The sequence below is a fragment of the Falco cherrug genome, chromosome 12, assembly GCF_023634085.1.
Source record: "Falco cherrug isolate bFalChe1 chromosome 12, bFalChe1.pri, whole genome shotgun sequence".
Classification (NCBI taxonomy): domain Eukaryota; kingdom Metazoa; phylum Chordata; class Aves; order Falconiformes; family Falconidae; genus Falco; species Falco cherrug.
In genome coordinates this window covers 28,090,010-28,102,148 of record NC_073708.1, presented here as the reverse complement: position 1 = coordinate 28,102,148, position 12,139 = coordinate 28,090,010, and the positions used below count along the sequence as shown (strand labels likewise).

Here is a 12,139-nt window from a genome sequence, read left to right as displayed (position 1 = left end):
TCCTCTAGTTGGCCTCATAAGCGTTCATGGGTTGTAATAATACTTTTCCTAGAACGAGCAGAACAAGTCATACTAAATGCCAAAGTGTTGTTTTGGAAAAAAAAATAATGGGCTTCCTGTGTGCCGATGTAAACAAAGCTATGATAAAGGAAGGGATGAACACTTAAGATGTTATTTCCAGGGAGACCAGTGGATATGATTAAAATGGTGTTAGCTTTACTAACAAAGATACTTGGTGATCATAAGAGATTTATAAAACACAGAAGTCATTAGTATCTGATTCTGACTTGTGTAAGGCCTTTCCACGCTGTCTGGCTGCAGCACAGGTTTCAAATCCCAGTCAACTGTACTAGAACAAGTCACTTTATATACTTACACAGAACCTTACAATGGGCACTTGCACCAAAACGGTTATGCTGTTGTCATTGTAGCTACATTGATGCAAGCTCCATTCTTCACAAGCCATTTGACAAGTTTTGATTGACAAGTAGTCACTTGTTTGTCCAATGTAGGCTTAACCTTGTGCATTGTACTTTTAACGAAGTAAAGAACACTGAGATCTGGTACCCATTTGACAAATGTCAGTACTTAGAATAATAGAAAATCCTATTATACTTACAAATAATAGCATGCTAATGCTGTTCTTGTCCTTTTGTTATCAGAAGTGTCCCGTACTAGAGGATCTTAGGACAAATAGCTCAACTTATAGCAGTTATTACAGAGCAGATTACAGATAAACATATTTCTGGTGGGAGAATTCATACTGAATGTGAGAAGGTATAAAATGAAACCGTTAATTTAAGTTTTACCTAGTTCATGGACCTTTTGAATTTCTTTAAGTTCTTAACAAGCTTTCCCAAAAACCCAGCACACAGTCCCACCATGCCCTCAACGTTTACACAATTCTCAGTTCAGGAGATATGCAAAAGGGCAAGATTCATGGAATCAGCAATGGGAGAAACAGAGAAACAGGGTTTCCACTGAGGAGCAAGTAAGGGGAGAGGTACATTTAGTAAGCCTCCTAGTTCCAGATGTCAGGAGCTCCTCCATCCTAGCCAAGCCCTAGTGAGCTGCTCATGTCTAAGCCAAGAAAGTAGTTGGAGGGCATTGTTTTGCAAGCCTGCCAACCGTTTCAGGGTAAATTTTATTAACCCTAATTCTTCTCTTGACAGAAAATAAGTATGAAGTCCAGTTTTATGACCCTATGCCAGGTGATGACATTTCAATTCCAGCTTAGATGCAGATACCTATTTCCTTCTGAGAACTGCCATTCTAGATTCATACAAATCTGCAGTGTAACAGTTTATTGTCAGCTGGCTGGCAAGTACTGTTGTAATTGTCCTAGAGATGTCTGAGGCTGTGAGCTAGCTGTTTTAACTCAGGTGGCTGGAGGCATCCAGGACAATGTTTGTCTGTGGGAGGCACAGAATAATCAACAACAGCAAAAGATCCTCATGACCTCACCAATCCAGCATTGACTGAATGGGAGTCATTATTATTTTAATTTGCAGAGGCCCCAGTGGTTACGGTAAGTGACTCTTGCACTCTTGACTGTGGACAGAGTGGTCATGCATGATGACTGTGTGTTTTGAAAGTCCATCCACCTCTCAGAGGAGCCAGGTGTGCTATATGCGTGGCCAGGGTGTGAAGGTACATAAACCACATTCCTGGCACTGCCTGCTAGTTCCTAAGCAGCAAGTGCAACTCATAGTCCGCTGCTGCTGCTGCTTAGGAGAGCTCAACAGCAGTATGAAAAGGCTCTCCGCATCAGCAGACTGCTGTGCACCTCACAGTTTGAGGAAGCAAAATGGTGGGGTTTGTTGCGTTTATTTTTTAACTCAGAGACTTCAGGAAGGTCAGGCTGGCAGGGGCAGTCATTTGGCCAGAGCAAGCGTACCTCCTGGATAGAGGTCCCATCTGCTCAGAGGGAACATGGGACCTTTAATCGTGCTCCAGGTGAGGCTGCCCTGTTTGAAGGGCTCTCATGGGAGAGGCGAGTACCTATACAAGTCCCTGGTGTTCCTTGACTCAACACCCTTATTTCAGTAGCCTCGCTGCAGCTGTGGGTCTAGTCCTGGACCAGATGGGAAACGCTTGATGATCAATACCCAGCAGAGGGAAAGGAAGCAGCAGCCAGAACACATCTGCTGAGTCAGACAGCCTGCCCACAAAATCCTGCTCACAACAACTCTCAACATCAAGCCTCTAACTCCAGAGCCAGGTCCCATTACCCGGTTTTGCATTTTCCTTCTATTTGCAATGAGAAAACACCACCCTGGGCGTAGCCTCTCTCCTGAGAGGCCGTTACCAAGCAGTAGCTGTTCTCCTCGCCCAGGGAGAGGAGACTGAGAGAAGAAAACAACTGGGAGAGCAAAGGGCATCCACGTGAGGTCATGGCAGCTAACAGAAACCCAGGCCCTTCAAACCTCTACTGAGGGACCACCTCCCAAATACTAACAGACTCAAATATTGCTGTCCCCAGGAGACACAGCTATAGTTTTACAATCTTCTGGTTTAATTTCCAAGTATTAATTATTGTGGGATAGTATTCCAATTTTAATCAAAGAAGACAAAAAATCAACCTAGAAATATAATTGCCTGTGCTGTTTTCTAGGGATTTTACTTAGTAGGAAATGAGTGTGAGGTGAAATAGAGGCATGACAATGAGTATGTGAATATTTTTATATTTATTGTGTTTTCTTTTTATATTCTTCCCCTCCATATCTTCTTTTTCTTGCTGAAATGACTGAGAAACAGGTCGGTAAAGCAGAGCTTCTATAAAACCTTTGTTAGAGAATAGGTGGGAAGGAGCGATCCCACATGTTTCGTGACAGATGATGAGAAATAGCAGCTCAGAATGACTGCCAGCTGAGGAATGATGGGATGCAGAGGTGGGGCGTGAGCATTAGCACAGGCATGAAACCAAGCTGAAGACAAAAATATGCAGAGTGGTAGCAAATTAAAAACAGTGAAAGACACCAAAGCACATTGTGAAACCTTTCCAATAATCAAGTATGACTCCAGGTAATTTCCTCTTGTTGGTCTGAATGTGTTTTTCAAGTTTAAATTTGTGCCTAATCCACCTTGGGGTAAAGTAAAGAAATAGCCATGTTTCCCTGCGCCCACGGTGACATGGACGATGTGGTGGTGCAAAATGCTCAGAAGAGCGGCTGGAACAGCCCGTGGGTGGGAATGAGCAGGTACAGGAGCCGCCGGTGCCCTCCTGTTCCCTGGCAGAACAGGGAGGTTTGCCTGGGCCAAGCCGGAGCCCTAAGCGGGAGGAAGAGCAGGAGTAAGCGGTGGCACGAGTACTGCTCACAGCCTGTTTGTACACAACTGTTTGTTATGTGTTAGGAGAACACGGTACAATTTGCTTCCCACTGCAGCTGGCTCCTCTTGCCCCCTGTCCTGTCTGAGGGTTTCTCCTGTGGCAAGGGCTGCCCGTTGCCTGTCTTCTGCATCCCCCTCCCGAGGGCCCGCCGGCAGGGCCTGGCAGGGGCAGGCCGCACGCCCCAGGCCTGCAGCTCCCTGTGAGCGGGGCGGCCAGCGGCAGAGCCCAGAGCCCGGGCTGCCCCTCGCTGCTGCCCAGCCGGAGGGGTCCAGCCGCCGCATCCTCCCGGGCGGCCCAGCCCCCGTACAGCCCAGCCCAGCCCAGCCCTGACACCTCCGGGTCGGGCCCTCCCCCGCCCGTGCCTCGGCTGACCCGGAACGCCCCGAGCCCCTCCGGCAGGGGCAGGGCCGACAGCGGGGCAGACAAGGGCGAGGTGCCGGCAGCGTTGGGCGCCGCATCGGGCCGAGGGCTCCGGCTCCGGGTTTTTGCTGCAGCTGCCTGGCGCGGGCTCCGGCTCCGGCGCCCGGTTTTGCTGGCGGCCCCCGCTGCCGCGCGCCGTGGCGGGGCGGGCTCCGGCTCCGGCCGTCGGCGGGCGCGGATCCGGTGCCGGGTTTTGGCCGGGGCCGGCTAGGGAAGTTGCCGAAGTTGGGCCGCGGGTGCCGGGGCCGCGGCGCGTCCTTCCTGCGGCCCGGCCGGTGCATGATGGAAGCAGCATGGCCGCCCACCTCTCCCTGACACAGGTACCTCCCGCCGCGGGCGCGGGGGCTCCCCGCTCCTGCCCGCCGCTCGTCTCCCTCTGCCGGCCGGCTGCGAGGCCCGGCGCCTCCCGGGGCTGGGGCGGGGGGTGCTCGGGACAGCAGCGGGGCCCGGGCGGTGGCGGAGCGGCTCGGTGCAGCCCGGCGGGCCCCCGGGCGGCGCGGCTTTGTGTGGCCGCCGCCGCCCCTCAGCCCTGCCCCGCCGCGCTAACGGCCGACCGGCGCTGTCAGGTGGCGGCTGAAGCGCGGCTGGGGCAGGGGCGCCGCGGTGGCGGGGCGGGCAGGCAGCCCCTGGCCGCGCAGGGAGCCCGCCCGGCCGCAGGTGCCGCTGAGCGGGGCACGGCCGCGGCCCCCCCCGCCGCCGGGGAGCGGCCCTCCGGGTGGGCAGCCCACGGGGGTCCGGGCTGCGGCGGTTGTAGTCGCTCTTGGCCTTTTGTCTTCCGTAAAAGCACAGGGCGCCTGGTTTACACAACTATTAAAAAAAAAATCGACACCATTACCACAAAAATGCCGCCCCCCGGGCTGGGGAGGCAGGGGGCGGCCTGGGAGCGAGGGGCGCGCTGGCTGCGGGCGGGGGCCGGTGAGGAGCCTGTGCGGGGCGCGGCAGCCGGCCCGGGGGGCGGCCGGGGAGCGGGCAGCCTGCCGGAGGGGCGGCCCGGGGGAGCCTGGTTCTTGTCGGAACAGAAACGTAACTCCGAAGGTCTGGCTTGGAAGTCATCGTACCTGTCCCCCTGTGGGCCCCGCGGTGCGGGGACGCCGTTTCTGCGTGCTGCCCATGGTGAAGGGCTTTGCGGGCGGGGGTCTGAGCACCTGCAGACCCCTTGGCACCTGTGGTGCTCGGGGATCTCCCTTTGCCAAGCCTTTGCCGCTGGGATTTTTTCCTCGGTGGTAGTAGCATGGCTTCGTGCAAGTTCTTGTATACTTCAGGGCTGCGTCTAGAGATTTCATAGCTCATAAACTGCACTTTCTGGTACTTTTTTGTTTCATTTAGCGGTGACGTGAGAAACTTGCATTCCTACCTGCCACAAGCTGGAGGCAGGCCTGTTGGTGCACAGGCTCCTGGCTTGGGATGCTTCCATCTGATCATCATTTGTCATGTTTACAGAAAGTAAAGCTGGTCAATAAACGTGCATCACTTAACCATGTAGAAGTAAACTTAAAATTTGGCAGCAAGGCGGCTTGATTTGCAGTCACTCACGTAGTTGACTTTTGAGAAAATCATGTTTCAAGGAAAGGAAGGAGGATAGTTCTGTGAAAAGACAAACTTCAAATATGTAGAGAATGTAAATAATGAGCGTGTCTTTAAAGGTCTGAAGGTATAGTTATGAAGTACAGCACCTTCTGTGAAAGCTTGCTTTAATACTAAAAAATACTAGGTTAGCCTTTTCTGTGTCTCTTTTTTTCAGCAGTGTTGAAGCAAAAGAAAAAGGTTTAAAACATCCCCTTACTGAAGAGAAAAGAAGATTTCCTAGACCAGCAGCCTTAATTCTGTTGGTCTAAAGGCTCGTTATTTGGGGAGAGGGGAGGAGTGTCCGCTCTGGTGTGTTCTACAGCAAGACATTATTGCTTACAGGCTGTGTAATCCTTTCTTTGTAGAATTTACATTTTTTTGGTCACATGGAAGGGGGACTAAATACAAACGTGATAATGTTGACACAAGCAGAAAAATTGCCAGTATCCTTTAAGCCTTTGTGACTACAGCTTTCCACCAGTGGTTAAATTGAGGAAGCTATTTCTGTTGTTGTTGACAGTTTGTGTGGGGATTTATTTTTTGTGTATTTTTTTCTTCTCGCATTGCGTGAGAACCGTCTTAGAAAGTCATGCAGCCTAAAGATGATTTCTTCACTGTAGGTTCTAACTTCTGGAATTTCAGTGTTATGAAAAGTTACAACAAATAGTTACGTGTTCTAAATCTGCTCAGATGAGCATGAGGAAGTGAAAAAGACAGTGTAGGGGGTGGGGGTACAGTTACCAGCTGCAGTTAGATCAGTTACGAACACCAGCAATAAAAAGGATGAGATCAGCACTTTCTGTTGTACCTACATGCAGAGAATAAGAGGCATATTAACTTGCAGTCAAGCTCACAATTGTGTCAGGTTTTATTTTCCCCTTCCCCTGTTTGGTTTAACTGTGATTTAATATGGCTAGGAAGTAGGGTGTTTCCAAGTGAAACTAGGGTATTTTCAGATGACTCTGCAGCTGCAGTGTCTGAGAGGGCTGGACATCCTTTATTTGAATATCGAAACACTGCTTAACTAATTTGAGACTTTTTGGTGCTAACTGTATTCAGTTGACTGATCAGTACAAATATTTCAGGACCATGTAGCTGTAGTGAAATTTATTACACCATGCATGCTTGAAAGAACATTGCAAACTGAAGGTGATTAACCTTCCCCTCCTCCCCCCAGTTTAGTAATAATCTGAAGTATCTTTTATTTCCCATTTTGAACCCATTCTGCAACATCTTGTTGCCACTTGTATTTGCTCAGCAAGTATTATGGTCTGAGCATAACTGAATTTAATAGAGAACTTCTAAGGAAATTTCAACCATGGGAATGTTTTGTTGTGGTTGCCTTTCGTTTGGAAACAAGCTAGCAAAGTCAATGAGAAGGAACTGTTCCTATCTCACAAATTGTCATCTGATGTCAGAAAACTCAAATTAAGCTATAAGCCAACGTGAGGAGTTGTGTTTTTTACCTTCGAAGGACGGTTGCTTATCTGGCCTATTTCATTTAGGGAGGAAGAACAGGAAACTGAAGGTGCGGAAAATGCATGTTGAGAGTGGGAAGACAGCGTTTTTGAAAGCTGGTGTGATAACTTATTGTTGCTCTTGAAAATTGAACTTGTGTATTCTGAAAAACCTGCCTATATGTGATTGAAGGGAAAGCCCACGGTTCGGGGAAGGACTGTAAAGAAATACTTGAGGAGAATAGGAAAATAACTTTTTGTGTTTGTTTTCCTGGTGTCCTGAAATGCTTTTTGTGAAAAATGTAGTAGTGGTCTTAAAGCAGTTATAGCTGCACAACAAGACAGTTGTGTAAAATTTGTATCCTAACTAGCTGCAGGTCTCAGTTTAAACTTCAGCATTGTGTCACGGAGTCCAGAACACCGTGCTTTGTCGTTGAAGGGAAGCATCAAATATTACAACTGAGGCTAAGCTAGATAGATACTTGTTAATCCTGGCAATGCACGCATTTGATGTCTTCCTACTGGAATACATAAGTTGCAAATACTTACGGTATGAATGATACTGTCATGGTAATACATGTTATATATAATGTAGAACCAAATCTTGTGAGGACTCTGGCAAATGTCTGGTTTTTTAATATTTTTTTTTTAAGGGATCAGCAAAATGGTAAAATTAAGATCTTAGTTTGTTCTTTTTACTGGAGTGAGAAATCTGTTGTTCCTCTTTCTGTCCTCCATGAAAGGTGAGGAAATCTTGAGTGTGTGTGTGTGTTTAACCTAGTGTATAGAGGGGGCTGACTGCTGCTGAAGCAGATAGAACTTAGGCTTGTTTTTTTAATTGATACTGCATCAACCATGTTAGAGAGTAGCTGCATCTAAAAAGGCAGTGAAGCTACTCTTTCATGGTATATAGGCTTTGTTCAGTACTGATTAGAAGATGATGGAGGTTTCCTGTAGCGATTTGAAAATTAAATTGAACCATTCTCTTAATTACGTGGTGACAGTCTACGCAGAGGGATGATGGCAGAGGTTTTGTGTTCAGTTTTGTTTTCAACTCTTCAATGGGAATGCAAGTGCTGAATTTTGAAGTACTTGGTAATATTTTTGTATGAATTTACAGTAAATGTTTTCTTACCTTTACTTTTGCTAGTGCTGTAGGAGACATGCTTGGTTATCTAATGGGAAGTGGTAGGAAGCTTTGCTGTGAAACACTTCAGGTGAGAAGTTCAGTAGGGGGAAAAAGGGACAAGCTGTTTATTGTTTGGAAACGGCATTGTAAGAAAACCTGCTTGCCTTAAACTTACCTGTTTTTTGCCTGTCTGAGTACGTGAAGATTGCTTATGACCACATTGTGTCTTTTGGCTTGGAAACTCTTAAAATGAATCCTAGAGCTAGTCATGATAAAATAGAGTATTTTGAATTTTAATCAAGATAGAATAGCTTGTTTCTCCCCTTCTATCTCATTTGGGTTCAAATGGGAAGTTGTTATTGTTTTTCTCAATTGACAACTTTATGTTTGTTTGTTTTTAAACCATTTTCTGAGAAGGAAGGTTGTGGATGGGTGGGGTGGACAGACTGGGAATAGTATCTTGTTACATCTAAATGTGCATGTGCCAGAGGGATGAAAACATGGGGATATAAAGGCTTGATTGACAACAGAAGATGAAAAAGACAGGTGACCCTGAAGGTGTTTTTTATTTCCTAGGTTAATACGCTAAAGTTCATAGGTTTGTAACGAAAGGTTGTAATTACTAGAGCAGACGTTAATCTTATGAAGTGATAAACTTCTAAATGGAATCTTAATACTGTATTTCTATTTTTATATGCTGTGGAATCTGACCTTTTCTCCCTTCCTCCTTCCTTTTTGCATTGAAAACAACTTGAGTTTACTCTCTACAATTGGTTGTTACAAGTCCCATAAAAACAATTTTGCCAGGTAAATTCTACAGCACCACTTTGAAAGATGTTGAGCAGTACTTTTTGCTTATCCTAGATTATATTTGTATCTGTTGTTTTATTGTGGGGTATACTTTGAAAGAAAACCAAGTCTGTTACTAGCAAAATAGTCTGGGGAACTTTTTTACCTGCTATTATTTTATTTGGCATCACAGGAAATTCCAGTTACTGCAATGATACTGATTTTAAAATGAATATTGGAAACACTAATGAAATAAATAAGAATTACTGGCTTGTACTCTGGGTACTGAATGAAAAGATTGTTTTGCATTTGGTCTTTCATTGCAGGACTTAAGCACAGTGTTTCCTGTCCAGGAGTGACAATGATCAGTTTGGCTGTAATAACGAAACATTTGGCTGAACAAAGGGTGGTATTGGGCAAGAAGGATGATGCATAAGAATTGATACTTGTAGCGGATGCACTGGCCAACTCTGTCCTAGTTTTCTGCTTGTAGCTTTAATTTGATTGTGTTCTATATTTTTACATTATAATGAAGTAATACGTAGTAAGTAAAACACTTGAACCTTTAGAACTGTCCATCTAGATTGCTCTACAAAGTGTAGCTGAGTTGGTAAGCACAGCATTTGAGGTTTAGCTAAGAAAATAAAGTATGTTTTGGAGCATGCTGGGAAGTGATTGAAAGCGTTTGTTATATTGGTGTTACAGTAGTCAGAGGTCTGGCAAAACTTGAATATATTTCATCAGGCTATTTTAAGGGATGTGTAAACATCTGCTTAGTTGATGGCTGAAATAATAAAAATCTTGGGATACCAGAGCGAAGCCAGAGCAAGTTTAAGCTGTGGTATTGCATGGAGGTATTGCAGGGAATACTGATGATGGTTTCCCAGCATAGGTAATATTTAATGTCTATGTGAGAGCCATTACCCACCCACCCACCAACAAAACAAAAATCACCAGACCCTCCCACCGTCACTCTCCCTCCAAAAAACCCCAGCCAAAACCAACCAACCAAAATTCACCCAAGAAACAAGTGGAGAATCAGAAATGCCCTGTGGCTCTTAGAAGAAACTGGGTGTCTCTAGAGCAGCATACTTGCTGAACAAGCATATGTCAAGGTCCAAATGAAGGTTTTCCTATTATTTCTAGCTGTTCTCGGTAATTTCTGTTTCAGGGTGTTCTGATAATTCTGCTCAAATACAGAAACCGTGCAGTATCACACTGAACCCCTAATTTCTAGCAAACTTCCGTGCTTTATATTCTTCGATAATCAGCATCTGTGAACATCTAAGCTTGGCCAAAAGAGCAACTGCATTAGCTGTTGCTACAGGAAAATGTATGCGGTTTCATTTCAGCTGTCACCATGTGTACATGCTATAGTAAGGTGTTTTCTACAACTGTATGATTGACAACATTTAGAATACTGTTGGTTTCCGTATTTCAATGTAAATTTCTAAATTTTAAAGCCAAGGAAGCTACCTTATTGGATTCACTTTGTACAAAGGTCTGTAAATCCTGGAGTTTAAAATCATATTCCTCTTAAGGGAGAGAATTCTGGGTTTTGGGTGATATTCAAAGTTATGTGGCTCTGTGTTTTTTATTTTAGTATGTGTTGTGTGATTAACTTGCATTATGCTCAGTTGTTCCAGCAGGGCTTGCCAGGGCAACACATAGTGGTAATTCTAGGGTTAGCCTCTGCATAAATGCACCCAGTCATGCACACAATCTTTGGTTTAGGCGACGTGCGCTTCATGAAAATGGTATCTGATTTTGTGCTTGGTTTTACGTCAGGGAAGAGAGGTAACCCTAACCATCCACTTCTTGGGAATCTCTTGGGCAAGGGTATTTGATGTAGGCCAAGACACCAGGTTTTGCATGGTTTCAGGCCTTGGGCTTTTCTAGAGTTTTTAAGAATCGCTTAAAAACAAATTCATAAAGAAAGGGCCTTTTCCAAAGAAGCTATTTTATCTTTGTCCACCTCAGTTTAGGTGAGCACTGAATGTCTGGTAGGAGGCAGTGGAATATCAGGTAGAAGTTACCACTGGCAAGGATTCAAGTTACAAAAAACAAAGTTAATTTTTTACTCTCTCTTAATTTGGTACCACTGCTGTGGAGTTAGTTGTGAATGCAGGAGTTAATTTGAATACCCGAAAATTGTACAGACGAGTTGCATATGACTCTGAATTCTAAAGAATTATGCAGTGGATAACAAAATAAAATTACATGGCTTTGTACTCATTAGAGAGTACTTCCTAGCCTGTACCGTTTCAGGTTTCTTCTTTTGCCTGTAGATGGACTCGCTTAAGAATTCTTGTTTCCTACTGCCTAAGCTGGTGACCTGATAGTAATCTGATAGTGGTTAGTATCACTGACTTAAAAACAAGAAGTTAGTCTTCCAAAAGTTACAGCATCAAGAGCTGTCATAGTCCCCATTGTGTTACAGAATAAATAGAATTATATAAATGCTTAATGCGTCTTTAAAGACCATTAAAGTGTTTAACATCTTTCTTTATCCAGGGAGAGGGGAATTGAAATGGAAATCTTCAGGGTTAATTTTATCTCTCTTTCTCTTTTACAGCTATCAAGTGCAAATCCTCTGTATGAGAAATTCTATCGACAGGTATGTATGTTCTTGTTGAGAGAACAAACTTTGTTTTCTATTTAAAAGAAAGAATATTCATTTGCTATAGACTTCAGCATGGCCAACAGTGTGTAAACAATAAAAGTTCAAGGAATATTATTCTGCTTTAAAAAATATTTTTATAGCAACTAACACTTGGGTCTGAACTATATAATCGTAAATATAATATTGGTTGTAAGATGACTTATTTAATTTGCTAGGGAGCTACCAGGTATGTATGACATACATCACTTTAGAGTTACAACAGACTGTTAGCTCTTGGAATGGAGTGAACTCTTGTGAAGTACTGTATTGTTATGTTCTTTGTTCCTTTTTACACGTGAAGCTGAATTTCCTGTGTTTGTAATGTAGTTAGCGTTATGTAAGACTTGTGTCTCTGCATATCCCCAGAGGTTCTTACAGGATGCTGCGAGGAGTGAAATTTGGATGGAAGGCCACTGAATACCAAAAGAATGTGTGCAGTTCTTGCAGCTTCACTCAAGAGATACGAATCTTTTGACTTTATAATGTAAAAACTAACTAAATATATAAACAAACCCCCAAAATAAAAAGAACATAAGTTTTATATATCAACTGTCTTTTATATTTAGGCTCAGCAAAAATAAGGGGTATTAATTCCTATAAATACAACTTTTTTGAAAAATAGCTGTTTGAACTACTCTATAATAGCAATATTTTGTATCACGTGTAATATAAATTATTGTGCAAACACAGTTAATGTGAAAATTTAAAGGAAATGTAAACTAAATGACTGTAGGAAGTTGGGTTTTTTCCTTTGTGCAACGGGTAATTTTCCTGTTTGTTTGTCC

The 12,139-nt window shown here is 44.3% G+C and overlaps 1 protein-coding gene across 12 annotated transcripts in view; it reads left to right on the top strand.

The window, feature by feature from the left end:
• Nucleotides 1-12,139, top strand: part of EPS15 (epidermal growth factor receptor pathway substrate 15) — a 68,923-nt gene that overhangs the window by 13,742 nt on the left and 43,042 nt on the right. For 8 of the 12 annotated variants that reach the window (XM_014280911.3, XM_055724591.1, XM_055724584.1 and 5 more), the window contains exons 1-3: nt 6,840-6,894; nt 7,933-7,991; nt 11,268-11,309. In XM_014280911.3, the coding sequence (XP_014136386.2) occupies nt 6,855-6,894; nt 7,933-7,991; nt 11,268-11,309 (141 nt within the window). In that variant the 5' untranslated portion in view covers nt 6,840-6,854. Of the gene's footprint in view, nt 1-3,735; nt 4,072-6,839; nt 6,895-7,932; nt 7,992-11,267; nt 11,310-12,139 lie in introns of those variants that run through there. The other 4 variants (XM_055724592.1, XM_055724587.1, XM_055724583.1 and 1 more) reach the window with 3 other exon arrangements.